Below are 17,529 nucleotides of genomic sequence, written 5' to 3'. Positions count from 1 at the left end.
TAAATGAGTCTGGAAGGATTGATTGTGGAAGTGAAATGTGTTGCACTGTTTGTGTGTTTTTTTTTTCTTTGCTTAGACGATAAAGGACGATAAAGGAACGAGCTGGGGTCCAGATTGCGTTACAGCTGAGCCAATTGTAAGAGGAGAGATGAGTCACTTTCCTGACGGATCTGTTTTCTCCTTATGTTTACATGTATTTAATTTTGCAAAAATTTACAGTGGTATTCTTTATTGCTAGTTAAAACACGTTTATGAAAACACCATATACTTTTTGATTTCATCTTTAGTGAGAAGTTGATTTAGTTATTTAATAACACTTGGAATATTTTATATTCACAAGAACATGTTTTTCAAATCAAACAATTATTTACCATAATACCAGTACATTTCATAAGAAGAGCACCTGGAACCACTGGTATTTAACTTATTATTTACGGGTTATTTTCCTCCTTTCCATTTGTTGTTATTATTCATTATTACTAATACTATTACTAATATTGTTGTTGTGTAAGGTAATACTTATGAAGTGCCAAAAAAGTGTATATATATATATTTTTTTAATACTTCATGAACAGTATACCAAAGTACAAACCACATCATCAAGTAGATCATTACTAGCAGATAATCAGAATCAGAATCACCTTTCCAAAAATAGACTAAAGTATACAAAAAAACAAAAAGAAAACAACAACATGTACATAGTTAGCAAAAAAGGGAAATGTGCTGGTAAGAAATAAAATTACTATAAAAAAAACAAATAAAAACATTAACACAAACTTAAGGGAATTATTCAACAAACAAAAAAGGCATATTGTTGAAGTGTCACATCATACTTTGGATGTGCTAATCTTTTTAACATATTCATACAATAGAAACATTTCTATCATGAATCCAGTAAAGTTTTGTTTGGAGATGTAAAAACTTAATACTATGTATTAACCTTTTCATCATCAGAGTTGAAATATGTGAGAACTTGCGTCAAATTTTATCAAAATATTACTGTTTAATGTGTTGTTTATAAATCTTTTTATTTGGTTCCAGAATTCAAAGGAGAATTTACAAAAGTAGAAAAGGTGAAGAATTGATTCAGGAAATCATTACAAAAACTACAGTTATTTTATATATGAGGATTTGGATATACATATATTTTTGGGGTAATGTTAAGTAGAATTTTTTATGTATTTCTTTAATTTTGCTATTAAACAAAATGTACCTGGCAGTTAGCGTGCCTGTTTTCTCTCCAATTTATATAATTTGAAAGATTTTTCCAATGTATTTCTCCTTTGTGTAATGCTTCTTTTTCACTTTAAGAATTACGTATGTGTTTGTTGTTATTTTTAATAAAATAAAGTTTAAACTGCTATGTTTTGCGTCACTTCCGCCACCGTTGCCAGGACCCGAGCGAGACGTTACACATTTACGATGGCTGACAAGGAAAAGCGCCGGTCCGCGGCTATTCCTTCAGGAATGTCCGCCGGCAAAGCCATCAAACCCGACAGCGACGTGGAGTTCCTGTCTCAGGCCGGGGTTGGGGACCTGCTCCGCGGGGCCCTCCTAAAGATGGTCGAAGCCAGGTCCGACGACCCCATCGGGTTCCTGGCGGACCATTTCTGCAACCTGGCCTCGGTGACGGACAGCAGCCCGGCTGGATGCGGGGAAGACGAGCAGATGAACGGCGCAGGCGCATGCGCACAGGAGCAGCAGCATCTCAACCGAGCGCTGTGGCACCTGCGGCTGGCGCATCATTCTCAGAGGTCTGAGCTGCTTCTCCTTCACAAGACTAACGATGGATCTGATTTGGAGTTTAAATGTGCAGCCATAGGTTTATCCTAGAACATTTTTTATTTCATATGAAGACAAAATAATCTAGGCAATTTTAAAAATCCTTGTTATTCCAGTCCTGTCCATTAATAAACCAGTCATGAATGTGGGGTTCGTTTAAACAGTTTTAAACAGCTTAGTGAGTTTAGTGAAGGTTGTCCAAGGTTTAAATGTCCGCAAATTTGTCCTGAAGGAGTATTAAGGCCACAATAATAGAAAAAAAAATCAAAAGTAAAAATGAGAAAAGTCGTACAATTATGAAAAAGAACTTCAAGATTGAAGTTGTAAAAGTATAAGGAAAAAGTCAAAATTTTACAGGAATTATTCAAATCAAACTTTATTTATATCGCACTTTTACAGCAACACGTGTCACTCAAAGTGCTGTGCATAAAATACAATAAAATTTAAAAACAAGATGACAAGACAAATAGTGCCGACAACCCCACCCCCCCACCCCACCCCCCCCACACACACACACATACGCACACCATGATAAAAAGAGTGATAAAATGATGGAATGTAGAGACCTGGCCTGGTCCTGAAGTGGAGAAACGATATTTTGGGGACATGTCCACATCAGTGACCCCCACCCAAGTTCACGTAGGAACACTACCACAGGACCCCCGATCCAATCAAAAGAGTCAGATCCAGAAGATGGGAGATCCCATTGCAGCGACCCCGTTCACTGAGAAGGTCAGTCACTGATGTGGAGGATAAAGTCTTAAAACTATGAGAATAAAGTCAAATTTTATGCAATTTAAGATGTGAGATAATGAGAGAAAAGCCAAAGATATACATGGATGACTTTCGGGATGGGCTTCGGCAAAAAAGAAACGAGTTTAGAAGATGAATGAATAAAGGTTTAAAATTATAAGAAAAGGGCAACATGTCACAAGAATAATGTAAAATTATGGGGGAAAGAGTCAAAATTATACGAGAATTCAGTTGTAAAACAATGAGAGAAAAGTCTGAATTTTACAAGAATAATGTTGCAAAATTAAGAGAAAAAAATTCGTATTTTATGAGAATTAAGTTATGATATAAAAGTCAACATTTTATCAGAGTAAATTTGTAAATTTATGGTTTAAAAAGTTGCAATTTAACATCAAAGAAAATCATGTTTTTGAAAATAAATATTTAGCTTAAAATGTTTCAGCAAAGAAAATTGAACATTACTTGTTTCATTTATGTTGCAGACAATTCAGAGAAATAGGATGAACATGACATTGATCAATAATCTCGCTGAATCTACTTCACTATTTATGAAAAACAATATTTTTATCAAAAGTTCAAACATTTTCAAAAAAGCACAACTTTTTCCTTTTGAAATGTTACTCATACAAAAAGTTGACTTTTTTCGAATAATTGAACGGCCTTATTATTATTTTTTATTTGACATATTTCTCATAATTTCACTTTTTTTCTCTCTCATTTATTTAATTCCGTTGTTCTTTCATGGTGGCTCCAATATTCTGTCGCAGTCCACCTGAACCAGCTTGGCAGAGTTTTAGTTTTGAAGCAAATCCACATCACATGTTTTTCTTTAAATCCTTTTTCTTCTCAGATCAGCGTTCAGCAACAATGTCCGCGTGGCCTACGATCTACTGAACGTCTCCGGCTGTCAAAGACAAGCTGCTGAGGTTCCCGACGGCCCGGACGGCTCCTGCTCTGACGACCCCATTGGAGCAGGTGAAGCAGGAGGAGGAGGAGTCAGAGGAGGCCTCTACACGCAGACATTGCAGTGTTTATGCAGTGAGGGCGGAGTCCCTGCCTCCACCTCTGCCCCGCTCCTCAGACGACTCCACTGCCAAGACCACGAGGTCGTCCCCTATGATGTCTTCCGGCACGGCGTGCTCACCTGTGCCGTTTTCTCAGACTACATCCGGCAGTCTCAGAAGCTCTACGCCGAGGTGTGCTGCCCGCACGAGGGGCCCGCCACGCGGGCGCTGTGCCTGGCGGTGCTGGGGACCCTAAAAGAAGCTCTGGAGACCTCTGCGGGTTGTGAGCCGGACTGCTGCATTAACGCTAATAACAAAGCCTATGCATGCGTGGAGAGCAATGTGAAAGCGATCCGCTACCTGGAGGCCAGTGCCAAGATCTCTCCTAACCAGCTGGCCCAGGCCATGGATGGAGCACGGAGCCGGGGGCCCGGAGGGAACATGGATGCCAAGGAGTTCGAAAATGCAGCTGCAGACTTGTTTATTACACGAGTGAAAGTTGTCTTCTAACCTCTCTGTTGAATTTGTTGCAATATTTTGCACCTAATAATAAAATGTATGTACTGCAGGTAACCTGCTCACAAAATGTAAGAAAATAAAATATATACATCAATGTTTTGAAGACCAAACTTCGAGATACTGAAAAGTTATCCAGGAGAAATAAGACATAGTTTTAGCTGAACAACTGAGAACCATTTACACTTGACTTGCAGTTGTGGTCAAAAATACGCGCATAGATCAACTGTTGCCATTTTATTTAAGGATCATAAATACACATAATTTCAGATCTACAACTGCGCTTTTCTCCGTGTCAATCACTTCAACAGTTTAAATCCTTTGCCAGCACATCAGCAGAAGCATTTTATGGCCGCTGCAGACAGCAGTGGAATCTTAGCTGGCAGCTTTACACACAGTTCTCTTGAGATGTTCAAAAGTTTCAAGTTCAAATTAAGGTTAAGGGCGATAAAAAACCACTCAGATGAAAATTATGCTTTTGTTTTTTTTTTAACATGTTCTCGCGGAATTTTTTTAAAGGATGGAGGAAATTTACAAAGAAAATGTAGTTTTAATTGCATTTATGAGTATTTCTACATTTAAAATCATTGCCAATCAGGAGCAGATGGAAAAAATGATGTTTGAAAGAGAACGTGTTTGTGACGCAGAAAATACGCTCCCTGCTCTGCTCCATTCTGCTGCATACACTTGCAGACAAATAGACCCATGTATGTTTTTGTTTTCCTCATCAGAGCCAGTATCTGGATCAAACCTGTACAGCTGCATAGCTCAGATATTGCTCGCCATTTTTGTTGCACCGGTAATGTTAGGTTGGGGTTGTGAGTAAACAAAGGGATTATTTAGAATTTTAGCAGAGGGTTGTTTGTGCACCAACAGTCCCGCCCACAACTCAGAGGCCAATTTTTTAGGAACTTCTGTTGCTCTCCAGAAAATATGTCTTAAAAAAACAACAACAAATGTCCTGATAAAAACGACATATTCATATTTAAAAGACCACCGTGAACGCTTTCACGACAGATCCAAAATATAGGTGGAGTGGGACTTAAAGTGAATGATTATATTGTTCTGTTTGCTCCAGTGAATGTTACGGAGAATGCTGTTTGTGGATTGCTGACAACAGTTAGTTATGTGCATATTTAAAGTAAACTGTGTGTGATCTATCAACCAAAAACAGCATAATCATAATTAAAAGACCACTAGGAGGGAACGCTTTTAAAACATATCAAAAGATGATCATGTGGGCCATAAATACATTTTAAAACAGAAATTAAAAAGTTAAAAATAAATAATTACTTGTCATTAAAATGTTTTAAAACAATTTTATAGGAACACTAATTTAGACAGTTGGTGTTTTTGCACTCTGAATGCATAAGTATTGAAAAGATACATTTTTTTAGACCTGTCCTGGAGCAAAAAAAATGAATATAATGAATGAAAATTACTCACTCAAGTTCCAAATCTCAAGCCTCAATTGAAATCTAAAGTCCCTGAGCAAAAATTTCAAGTCAAAGCTGTGCTGTGTCCTGCTGCCTCTGCCTTTTCTTTGTTGTTACTCTTTTCTGCCGCTAGAGGGAAGCACCTTCCTTAACTGGACCAAACCAACAGAGACCGGAAGTCACCTCAAAAATTAAACAACAGAGGTTTCCTCGGTTGGAAAATGCTCACATCTTTGTAAAATTCCCACTTGGAGCGGCCTCTGGTTTTCATCGGCCAGAATGGAAAATGATGAGCAGCTGCGCTCGATGATGTTCCTTCTCACGTACTTGTTGCTGAAGCGAAGAAGAGACATTAATAACGTAAACATCCAGACGCGCCATGAGATCCAGCGGCGCATCCGCCACCGCCAGTACTTCTTGCAGAGACAGAGGAGGATGCTCATGGTCAGTGATGGAGCTTGTGTCATCTAAAACTCTGGCTTTTTAGGTACCTGAACCTAAGAAACACGTTTACTAAATAACAAACAAACATTTTTTATCCGCATAGAAATTAAATAGAAGCTAAAGGGGACAGTAAACAAGAAAATACTATTTTTATGTTTTTAATTGAGATTCTTACTGATGTCAGCAGTGATTTAAAAAACCCACACCGCCTTTTTTTATTTTATTTTATTTTTTACTGATTGTGGTACTTAATTGAAATCAGAAAAAATTAAAGTTAATTAAGTGACCCTTACCAAAATTTTAACAATAAGGTACAATTAAAATTATTGAATTACTTCGATAAATAGAAAATCCACCTTTACTTAGGTTGTGTTTACTGACCTCCAATTGATTTTTCTGTGTTACAGGGCGCACAAAATGCTGTCAAAATGTTTTTGTTCGACCTTTGATTCATACTCTCTTTAAAGTTTTCGTGAATGAGTTGAATAAAATTGGTTACAATACTTTTTTTTACTTCACTACTTACCAGTACTTACTTTGCAGTTACTTTTTTAAATTAAAACATTTTATTTTTGTTTAACCAGAGGGCCCCAACGGATGTGTCCAAGACCCCTATTTTAGATATTAGGACGTTAAGAATAACATCTTAACTATTAATTATAGTTTAAATTTATTCCTGTGTTATTGAGGGTAAATGACAGAAGCTATCACGCTAGGAGCATCCAAACCAAACTGATAGATGCACTCCTTAAGAGTTTGCTATAAGCCTCCTCTTTCATCCCTTAGATGCTGATAGCTGAAGGTATCCACTCCAGCGTCCGTATTCGCACTCGCCCCTGGACCACCACTCCCAGTTCTGATTGGTGGGAGCGGGTGGTGATGACAGAATTCCAGCCTTCGGATTGGCTGGACAAGTTCCGAATGAGTCGGGAGACTTTCTTCTACCTCTGTGAGAAGCTGCGGCCGCGTTTGGCTCGCCAGGACACTAGCTTCCGCTTGGCCCTGCCGGTGGAGAAGCGCGTGGCTGTGGCGTTGTGGCGACTGGCATCAAACATTGAGTACCGCACCATCAGCTCCCTGTTCGGGGTGGGGAAGTCCACCGTCTGCAGGTGTGTTAGGGACATGTGTCACGCCATCGTGGCTCTGCTCAGCTGTACGTACCTGCAGCCCCCCAATGAACAGGAGCTGGAGGATTCAGCTCGGCTCTTTGAGTCTTACTGGGGGTTTCCTCACTGTGTTGCTGCCATAGCAACCCTTCACACAGCCATCATCACTCCATCAAACAATGCGTTGGACTATGCCAACCCTGCCGGCTGGCTCTCAGTACTTTCACAGGTAACAAAACGCTTTCTGCGGCCTAAAAGTTTTGGATTTCGACTGCTCACCAGTTTTGTCTGTGCAGGTGGCTGTAAGTGGGCGGGGTCACTTCTGGGATGTGTGTGCAAGCTTCCCAGGTGGAACAGATCCAGCTGAAATTTTACAAAACTCTTCACTGTGGGCCACTGCTTCAGAGGGAGGACTGTCGCCCGCACAGCCCCCTTCATTCATGGGCAGAGCCATGAGGTACAGTTAGCAGCAGCGCTGATTCTGAAAGTGAAAGACAGTTCAGCTTATTTGTGAAGCTTTTAGCTAAACGTTAAATAAGTCAAATGAAAAACTTCACATTTTTCAATTTTACTGTCCATTTTTAATTAAAATAAAATTATTTAGCAAGAAATCCTCAAAATAAAATTATTTTAAAACAAATTTTGGAATTAGATTGGAAAGATCATTAATATATTTTGATCTGTACATAAATCATTAACACATCTAACCTGCTGTAAATCTTCAAGTTAAGTTCCACTCCAAGAAGCTAGAAAAAGCTTTTCTGGAATGATTTAAATGTCTTTTTTCCTTAAAGGAAAGTACAATTAATTGTTGCTAATACATGAGTACAAATGAAAATATTCATTTTCTTTTGTACTCCACTTCATTATTTTAGGAAATAATAAGAACTTACTGATGTTAAAACTAAAAAGTTTTTTGTGAAACGCGAGGATGCTATAATTGATGGGTCAACTGTGTCTGATTACAGATCAGAAATGTCCATTTGTGGCTCTAAATTGATAAAAAAATGTGTTTTTTTTTGGTTTTTAACACGTTTTTGTGGCATTTTTTTGATGATTGATAGTTGTATTTTTGAGTATTTTTTTATTCAAAGACAAAACAAAACAGGAGTAGATGAAATTTTTTTAAAGCGCATTTGTTACTTAAAAAAAACACTGGGCAGGCCACAAGCTCCCTGCTCCATCCACTTGTAGCCCACTGGATCCATGTACGTCTTTGTTTTCCTCGTCTGAGTTTCTGGCTCAAAAACTGTACGGCTGGATATCGCCATTTCTGTTGTAATGTTATGTTGGGGTTGTGAGGAGCTGTAAACTAGCGGGAGAGCGTGTAAACAGAGAGCTCAGTTATGGGCGACAGGAAGGGGGGCAGGGTTGCTCCACACCAATAGTCCCGCCCACAACTCGAGGGCAAATTTCTGATGAACTCCTGCCGCTTTGCAGAAAGTATATCTTAAAAAAATGACACAGGTTTTTTTTCTCTTTGCTTAAAACTGCATAATCATAACTAAAAGACTACTGAGAGCGCTTTTATGGTAGATAAACATATATTTGGAGTGGGTCTTTGAGTTAAAATTTTGGAAAGAATAATGCAGTAATGCTGGGAAGAGTTTTATCATCCCAGGAGAACCCTGCAAGAGGGTGTCACAAACATGACTGCTTTCTTGTCAATTGTCTGCAGGCAGCATGACTAATCAAGAAGTCCACAGAAACCAGTAAATTCAACAGAAGACAAACACGCACGCAACTCTTTATTTAGGAACAGGTTCTACTTCTTCAGTCCTCTGTTTATTATTTTTTACAAGCTGCCTAAACCCAAATAGCTTTTTGACATTTTGTTCAATTTTTTAAATTCCCTGAGTTATTCTTAATTTCTCATGGTCGACTGATGAGCAAAAACAAACGTTTTGTTTGACAAGAGCTGGAGCTTTAGCTGAAGCTCACTAAGGATCAATGGAGATGCTCTAACAGCAGAGCTTGGGTATATATTATTGTGACATGAGCAAATGTGTCTCTGCGTCTTTGTGTTTATCTTCTTGATCGATTTGAGATTGACTCCAAAAGTACCCATAATCCCTTCACTTCTCACAGGTCGCTCCAGTAAAAAAATAAAATAAAACGCCGTAAAGTCAGAGAAAACGAAATTCTAATAATTCACCAGAAAAATGCCAGAAAGGGGATAAGAAAACCAAAACTTGGTAGAAAGAATTGGGCTAAATTTGCAAAGTGAATGACAAAAGGCATTTATAATAGATCCTATACAGTTTGCTGTAAATATGCACATAAACAAATGTTGATAGGTCAGCAATCCACTAACAGACATTTTCTGTAAACAGAACAATATATTCATGTTAAAGTCCCACCCCAACTATATTTTGATCTGTAGTAAAAGCGTTCCCAGTGGTCTTTTACAAATGAATATGCAGTTTTTATGCAAAATTTAGAAAAATGTGTGTCGTTTTTCATGATATATTTTGTCATTTTTCATTAGAAATTGGCCTCTGAGTTGGGGGCGGGACCGTTGGTGCGCAATTAACCCTCTGTTGATATTCTATAATCCATCTGTTTACACTCTCTCCCGCTAGCTTACAGCCCCTCAATTCAATTCAGTTCAATTTTATTTATATAGCCCAATATTACAACAATAGTCGTCTCAATGGGCTTCATACTGTTAATCGTGTGATAAACATGAAATCATAAAGAACATGAAGTCATAGAATTCAATAGCTAATGGCTAAACTAAACTAAACAGGCTAAGCTAAACTGGGCGTCCCTGTTCTTAGACCCTCCTACTCGGTAAATAAAAACTAAAAAAAAAAACGGATTCTGGGAAAAGAAGAAGAAGAAACCTCAGGGGCTTCCACATGAAGGAGGGATCCTCCCCAGGATGGATCAGTAATGTACCAGAACTGTTAGAGAAGAATTAGCTTATCTAACTCTACAACTTCATGTTTAAATAGTCCAGCAGATGGGCTTCATGCAGATGAGTTGGGGGACGGCTAGGGACGCAAAACCAGCCAGAGGCAGGATCCACAGCCAAGTGTAGGAGCAGGAAGAGAGAAGAGCCAGAGACGAGGTACAGGGGCACGGACGAGCCAACTGTTATCTGGAATCACTCCCGGGAAAGAGGGAGAACACATGAATCGCTCTGCACCAAACAGAGAACTTAATGATGAATAAATGATCAAGAATTGAGGAGAGAAGTAGAAATGAGTAGAGAATAGAACCCCAGTACACCATACTTTCCCCAGCTTCTAACTTCTAGCAGCTGGCTAGAAACTAATTATTGTTGTTATTAAATTGAATTCAAACATGTTAATTATATCAAAAGCTAACATTACAGGTGCAACAAATATCATGAGCAATATTGGAGCCATCCAGCCGTAGAGATTTGAGCCAGATGTCGGCTCAGATAAGGAAGATGAAGACGTACGTGGAGCATTAAACGAGAGGCACTATGATTAAAAGGACATGCTTGTAGAACTGTAATAAGGAAATAAAAAATGACATCCTACAAAATGTCATCTCTGATGAACACATTTTTATCAAAATATATGTTTCACTATAAACAAAGATGCATAAAAAGACAGATGAAAATGTAAAGTTTGACTTAATAAATATCACGAGGATCAGATTCCTTGCCAAAGAAAATGCAGGGATGAAAATTTGCCTTTAAAATTGCAAAAAAAACATAAAGAAATGCAAAGCAAATCATGTGGAGAACCCCATGAATGTCTGTTTAGTTAATATGGGACATTTGTAAAGAATTTGTCATCATTTTTTCATGCTAACAAAACTGTGCCTGCCTTCTCCAGGTATGTGATGTTGGGTGAGGCCTGCTACCCGCTTCAGAGCTGGCTGATGAAGGCTTTCCCAGAGGAAAGGAGCCGGAGGAAGAACCACGCCGCCCTGACGCAGAGGCAGCAGGTGTTTAATCAGCAGCTCAACAGAGCGCTGCGCGTGTCTGAGGAGGCGCTGCTGAGGCTGAGAGCTCGCTGGCAGTGCCTTAGCAAGAGGAACGACTGCAGGCTGGACGTGGTGCCCACCATGATCCTGGCTTGCTGCATTCTGCACAACATGTGCGAGTCCCATGGGGATGCTTTCAAAACCGAGTGGCAGGTTGAAGTGGCTGAGACCGAGAGCCCTCAACCTGACCACAGGCCTCTCACCTCAGCCAGCATGGATGAGAGAAACTCCGAGGAAGTCAGAGGTCTCTTCTGTGACTATTTTCAACAGCAAGGCAATGATTTCACTCAATAAAAATACCAGAAATATGCTTTTCAAATTGTTTTTTCTCTTTTTTGGGATAACTTATTAAAGAAAAAATAAGTAAGCTGTTTTTTTACTTCAAGGAGCTTCAATGTTTTCACTTTAATGTAGATACTACCAGTACATTCTGGTCATTTTAAAGCCCAAGTGTTTTGACACATAAGATGCAATATTTTATTCGTTTTATAAATATTTAAATCTATAAATATATATTAAATATATATTCTCAAATGTGTCCCTGAGACAATACAATTAATATCCATGACCAAATGTTTACATTTTTTACATTCTGGTGACCTAGCAATCAAAAACTTTCAATTTATTTAAAACATATAGATTTTTTTAGACTGATGAACACCTTTAAAAATCCCACTTCAATCATCTTTTGATCTACTTTAATAGTGTTCCCAGTGGTTTTTTAATTGCAGTTGTGCCGTTTTTAGCCACAAAAAAAAAGAAATAAAATCTGTGTTGTTTTCTAGGTCGAGAAACAGTAGTTCTTTAGAAATTCTCCTCTGAGTTGTGGGCAGAACTGTTACTTATTTCCCATCATCCCTTTGTTTAAATTCAAATTAATTTTATTTATAAAGCACCTTTCATGTCAAACAGACAGCTCAAGGTGCTTTCCATAAAAAACAAACAAGAATACAATAAAACCGATCCCCACACATGTAATAAAATAATTAAATAAGCCCCTCATAATGAAATACACAAAAACAAGCGCAAGTAAAAGAGAAATGACAGAGCTTAAGAAAAGAGAACCCAGAAGGCGCCGTCCGCCCTGTCCTCCTGTTTACACTCTGTCCTGCTAACTTACAGCCTCTCACACCCCGTAACATTTTCGGTGCAACAAATATGGGGAGCAATTTTGGAGCTATCTGTTTTTAACCAGATGCCAGCTTGGATGAGGAAAACGAAGACCTGCATGGATCTATTTGTCTGCAAGTGGTCTGTAGGGGAGCAGGCAGCACAAACCGGGACAGAAAGAGACTCAGTTCTGTCCTGGGCTGTCCACTGGACTTTATGGAGGAAGTGGGTGAAAGGAGGATGTTGGCCAAGCTAACATCCATCATGGACAACACCTCTCACCCACTACATCAGACAGTGATGAGCAGCTCCTTCAGTTGCAGACTGTTAAACCCTCCATAGGAAGGAATGGTTCCGCAGGTCATTCATTCCAACAGCAGTTAGATTGTACAATGCCACAGTTTAAATATGCATGTACAAAACCGGTTATCATGCAACCAGAGCCCATCCGAAAATATTGTCTTTTACTTTATTTTATTTTATTATTACGTATAACATATGTTAAATCGTAATAGTGTATATAGGTGTCAATTTTTCTTCTTGTTAAATGTTATTACTTTTGTATTTGTGCACATTTTAAATACCCTTTCATTCTTTTTGCACATTGCTGTTGTTATTTTTTTTTGCACTGATCTGCTGTAGCAATTGAATTTCCCCAAAGTGGGATCAATAAAGAATATCTTATCTTATCTCAAGTGGATATATTGGATAAGTGGATACATTGGAATGGTGCAGAGCAGGGAGTGTGTGGCACGCCGACTTGCACTTTTGTCACAGTTACGAGCTTTTTCCAATGGCCTTTTTTCATCTCCTCCTGATTCACAACAATTTCAGTAAAGAATTACTCATACATGCAATTTCTATCTTAATTTCTTTATATATCATGAGAAAAATGTTACATCATGAGAAAAATGTTACAAGAACACACTGACACAATTTTCTCTAGAGTGGGTATACATCAAAGTAGGACTACAAATATTTTTCTAAATTTCACACTATATATTATGAAGTTTGCGAAGTTTTCTTATAAAAAAATAAGAAGTACCCATTAATGGATTTTATAATGGATTTTGTAATTTTCCAAATTATTGTCTTCGAAGGTGAAAAGATGACAATTACCGTCGGCTGCCACAAGATGTCGCTGTGATTTCATCACAGGACTCCAACAAATGTTTTTTTTAATTAATTTTCTGTGTCCATTTTTTGAAAAATAGAATGCAGATAACATTTTTTGTCTATCAATTACTTCAAAATATGTATTCATATTATATAAGTTAGACGGATACATGTTACAGAGGCTTTTATTTTTTTTATTTTTTTATGTACATAGTTTTGTGACCTAGCGCGAGCGCACAAACAGGTCCCACCCCGAAACCCGTCTGGTTCATTCAATTGGTCTCCTTCCTAATCGTTTCGTTCAGTCCGTCGTCTGTCAGTCAGCACCACGCTAGCCCCCCCCCCCCTCCTTCTCCTCGCTTGGCATCATCCTGCTGTGTGCCCACTTTGTTCCAGCGGAGAGCGACTCGACAGCCTTCTGTTTGAAGTGAATACATTTCCAGTCAAAGCCGCCGGTTCGGCACGCATTCTTTCTAGCTTTTGTTGTATCTTTATATATATATTCGTTGTTGGGTGTTTTTTTTACCTTCAGGATGTAATGGAGTGCTGTCTCGTTGTTGCTAGCTAGGCGCAAAAATTCCTTCAACCAGCCTGCTGTTTCAATCACTGCGGGCTGACACTACTTTAGCCGAGGCGCTGCTTAGTTAGTGAGCTAGCGGGCTAGCAGGGCAGCCTTCTGAGGCGTTACGTCTGATTTGGCGAACGACATAGCTGATGTTGTTGGACTAACGTTTGAGGGACAGTGCTGGCATCAGCTGTTGCGGGATTGGATGCCGCGAAACTGCAGATTTGAACCACTTTGGGCGGATTGTCAAGACCGTAGTGCCAGCCGAAAAGCTATAATTGGACATCAAAGAGACACAAGGGGTTAATTATAGGCAGGTAGTGAGTGGCTAGTACGGTTAATATTTTTTGACATTAGTCGTGTTTTGGGACGTGCATCTACGGCAAATCAGTGAGGCCCCACTGTCTGTGTGGTCTGAATCGTCCGTGATTTGCGGTGAACACACGGCGAAGGCGCAGTTCTTCTCGGCTGGGGGGGGACAACTTGACAGCGAGGCCCCTGGCTACACTCCCCTCCCCCCCCAGTGCGGTCCATCCATTCGTCCCGGCCCGATTGACCACCTCCCCGCTTGCGCTCCAAAGCGAGGGTCGGGGATTTTGGGGGAGACGCGGAAAACCGTGACGGAGTGTTTGTCGGGTCCCGTTCAAACCGGGCTGCCATAAAAACCGGAGGGGATGACTCTGGAGTCCATGATGGCTTGCTGCCTGAGTGAGGAAGCGAAGGAGTCGAAACGAATCAATGCAGAAATTGACAAACAACTTCGTCGAGACAAGCGAGACTCCAGGAGAGAACTGAAATTATTACTGCTCGGTAAGTTGTGCGGTCATTTTGATCAGCCTGCATTTCTTAACTGTCAAATGAGTCAGTGTGTCACTGCTGCATGGGTAGTCAACGTCTTAGGCCTTCTTGGCATTGCTAGCTAATATGTTGCTAGGTGTGTTAGCTAAAAAACAAAGAAGAAGAAGAAGCAGCAGAAAGAAATCCTAATAAATCTAAGGCAATGTGCCATGATTGCCAAAAATAAAGAGCTGTTTATTTTTTGTAAATTGCTGGATTACATTTCGTTATTGGATCTGCTTTGTCCATGCGGGTGTCTGCAGCAACCATGGCCGCATTATGAAATAATGGGCCCATGGGCAAATCCATAATGTCCCTTTAGTTTCTCCATAAATATATTGCATATTCTAATTTTTAAATACAAGACAACCATTGATCATATTAATACGAGCTGAGATTTTTTTTTTGTTGTTATTTATAGTAGCAGCTTGCTCGTTAATTATGTCTTGCCACATATGCTGCTATGATTCCTCAGTGTTTTCTGTTTAAGACGTCTAATTCTTAGTTCCACGTGAGTACTAAGTGTTTTTCTCCCCACTTTTGTATTTTTTTTATACCTTCTAATATACACCATGCATCAGGTAAATCCAGAGGATGGGTTCTTTCAGGACATACTTTTTGGGCTCTTTGCATCTGCCAGTAAGCTTGTGTCCCTGTGGAGTTGCATATTTGGAAGTTAAGCAATCTTACCGTAAAGTGTTGTCATGTTAATGACTTGACATAAACAAATACTATAGCAAATACAAATGCTTTCAATCTTTGTAAACTCTGAACGAAACCACTTTTTTTTGGGCCTAAATAGAAACCACAGAAACAGTAAAATGGAATAAATTTGTGAATGCAAATGGTGAATGGTTGCTCCAATTGTCTTTGATTTCCAAACTGTTTGTTTAGTGCATTTTCTTGCACATTTGTTGTCCTTTATAGTACCTTTCTGGAGTTCAGTCTCTGTGTGCCTTTTTGCAGTAATGTAGATAGTATTGCATTTTGTTTTATGGTTTTCACTTCTTTTCCTTCTCACAATTCATTCTTATTGTTGCTTTAAAGCTGCTTTGTGTTTGGATTTCACTGCAGACACATGGCAAAAGACACATTTTAAGAATTTAGAGTATGTTAAGGCTGTATTAATGACATCATATTTAAAATACTTCTTTAAATTTGCAGCACTGCAGGCGATGTCCTGTAACATTCTTTGGCATAATGGCTAAAATTTGTTGGCTGCTAACGAACAATAATTTCCTTTTCTTTCTTTTTAGTCATTTACCAGATACAATAGCCACAGTGAATTAGTGGTTTCTTCCAACTGAAGCTAATGTAAAGTTAAGTGTCTTGCCCAAGGACACAACTATGGATACTTGGGATTCGTACCCTAAGCCAACTTTGGCAGCCAGCCGTAAAACTCATTGAGCTACTGCCACCCCTCTCAACGTACCTAACACTCTTCGTCAATCAGTGCATTATGATAATGCTGTCGTTAATGACTTTTGCATTGGTAAACACGGTCAAAGTGTGCATTAGAGGTTGTAGGGTTTATATCAGGCTGCAGCTAACTGGGCAGCTGCACGCCGATTTCCACTTCGGTTTGCGTTTTCTGCTGTTCACTAATTTATGCGTTGGTTACATCTTTCCTGTAATGGCTTTAGTTTTTAAAAGTTTTAAAGTTTTAAAAGCGATGCAGCAGCTTTGGGTTGCATGCCAGTAATACTACAAGAAAGATCTTAAGGTGACTTGCCTGGTCCCTGAATTCTGGCCAACTCTTGATAAATGAGCTTTTTTTGTTGTTCATTTCATCTGCAGCTAGTGTCACCAAAAAATGCTTCCAAAAGACCAGGATACTGAGGGATTTGCCCCCTCATCCTGGAGTCTAGCTGAGTAGGTTAGCTATTTTTATAGCTGGTGTGTGGGCAGGTGGGAGCTGCTGTTGAATAAGTTGCCCTGCACTGCATTGATACATAGTGCTGTGGACACAAAGGAACAGTGGGCCATGATTTATCGCAAATGCACTTTTACTTGATCGTGCTCCTTCTATCTGTGCAACTTCTAAAATGCTAACTCTCAACTTCTTACGCACGTCACTCACAGAAGCATGTAGTACATGGAGGGGGAGCAGGTATCCATTTTTAGGACAATTAGTATTATCTAGGTTGCATCCTTAGCTTCAAATCATTTGCTCCAATTTCTCTCGAACCAAAGCAGCACTGGTTATTTGACATGTGTGTCTCCTTTTATTTCCCTGCTGAATACCTCAGCTCAGTGAAATAGGCCACTGCAAAGCCATAACATTGATGGGGCATATTCTAGTTTTAACGCCGTACACTTTTAGGTCTGTTCTGGAAGATGGAGCAGGTTTTTGGTGGTTGCAGGTTTAAAATGGTGTAAAATAGCACTTGTGCCTTTAATGACGGATCATTAATTGGTGGTTTGACACTAAAATATTTAAAAAGTAAAAAAAAAAAAGTTTATATTGCCATGCTATGCTTTTTAAATGGCACAAACATATTTATAAAAGTACATGTGAAAGCATAAAGCAAATCAGAGCAATCAGGGATGTTGTGAGTGGATCATTCTATGTCGGTTAAGTCTGTTTAGTAGATGCCTGGATAAGGAAGTGGAAGAGGAGATTAGTCCAGGCTTTAATAAGCTTGGTTAAACATGTCTGCTTCTTAGACTTTGAGATGTCACTGACTCTTATTATCCCCGGGCATTATTTTTAGGAGTCCTCAATGCGCTGCCTGCTTCTCCACACCTCACTGGAGCAAGGAGATGATTTCTGTTTCTAAATGGTTAACCATTTGTGTCACAGTGGATGCCCTTTCATGTTTCAAAGATCTTCATGCACATGGTTGGTGGATCTATCCCAAAAAATATTAAGTGTCTTTGACTAATTACAATTGTGA

At 39.2% G+C, this 17,529-nt stretch overlaps 3 protein-coding genes across 4 annotated transcripts in view; all 3 read left to right on the top strand.

Moving 5' to 3' along the window:
* The first annotated feature begins 1,373 nt into the window (after positions 1–1,373).
* Positions 1,374–4,109, top strand: tpgs1 (tubulin polyglutamylase complex subunit 1). The gene is made up of 2 exons (XM_004082222.4): positions 1,374–1,754; positions 3,386–4,109. The coding sequence occupies exons 1-2, from the start codon at positions 1,423–1,425 to the stop codon at positions 4,047–4,049; spliced, it is 996 nt and encodes a 331-aa protein (XP_004082270.1). The 5' UTR covers positions 1,374–1,422; the 3' UTR covers positions 4,050–4,109.
* A 1,540-nt stretch (positions 4,110–5,649) lies between these two features.
* On the top strand, positions 5,650–11,323 carry LOC101161104 (uncharacterized). Its single transcript, XM_004082223.5, has 4 exons — positions 5,650–5,935; positions 6,722–7,270; positions 7,338–7,498; positions 10,854–11,323. Exons 1-4 carry the CDS (start codon positions 5,771–5,773, stop codon positions 11,296–11,298), a joined length of 1,320 nt encoding a protein of 439 aa, XP_004082271.1. The 5' UTR covers positions 5,650–5,770; the 3' UTR covers positions 11,299–11,323.
* A 2,171-nt stretch (positions 11,324–13,494) lies between these two features.
* Positions 13,495–17,529, top strand: part of gna11b (guanine nucleotide binding protein (G protein), alpha 11b (Gq class)) — a 28,435-nt gene continuing 24,400 nt past the window's right edge. Inside the window, exon 1 of one of the 2 annotated variants that reach the window (XM_020713942.3) lies at positions 13,495–14,605. In XM_020713942.3, the coding sequence (XP_020569601.2) occupies positions 14,470–14,605 (136 nt within the window). In that variant the 5' untranslated portion in view covers positions 13,495–14,469. The remainder of the gene's footprint in view (positions 14,606–17,529) is intronic. The other variant, XM_023951298.2, reaches the window with a different exon arrangement.

The sequence above is a fragment of the Oryzias latipes genome, chromosome 22 (genome assembly GCF_053564925.1).
Source record: "Oryzias latipes strain Hd-rR chromosome 22, Olatipes_Hd-rR_3.1".
Lineage (NCBI taxonomy): Eukaryota > Metazoa > Chordata > Actinopteri > Beloniformes > Adrianichthyidae > Oryzias > Oryzias latipes.
The sequence above is the reverse complement of the archived record's forward strand: the minus strand, read 5'-3'. Positions and strand labels throughout refer to the sequence as shown.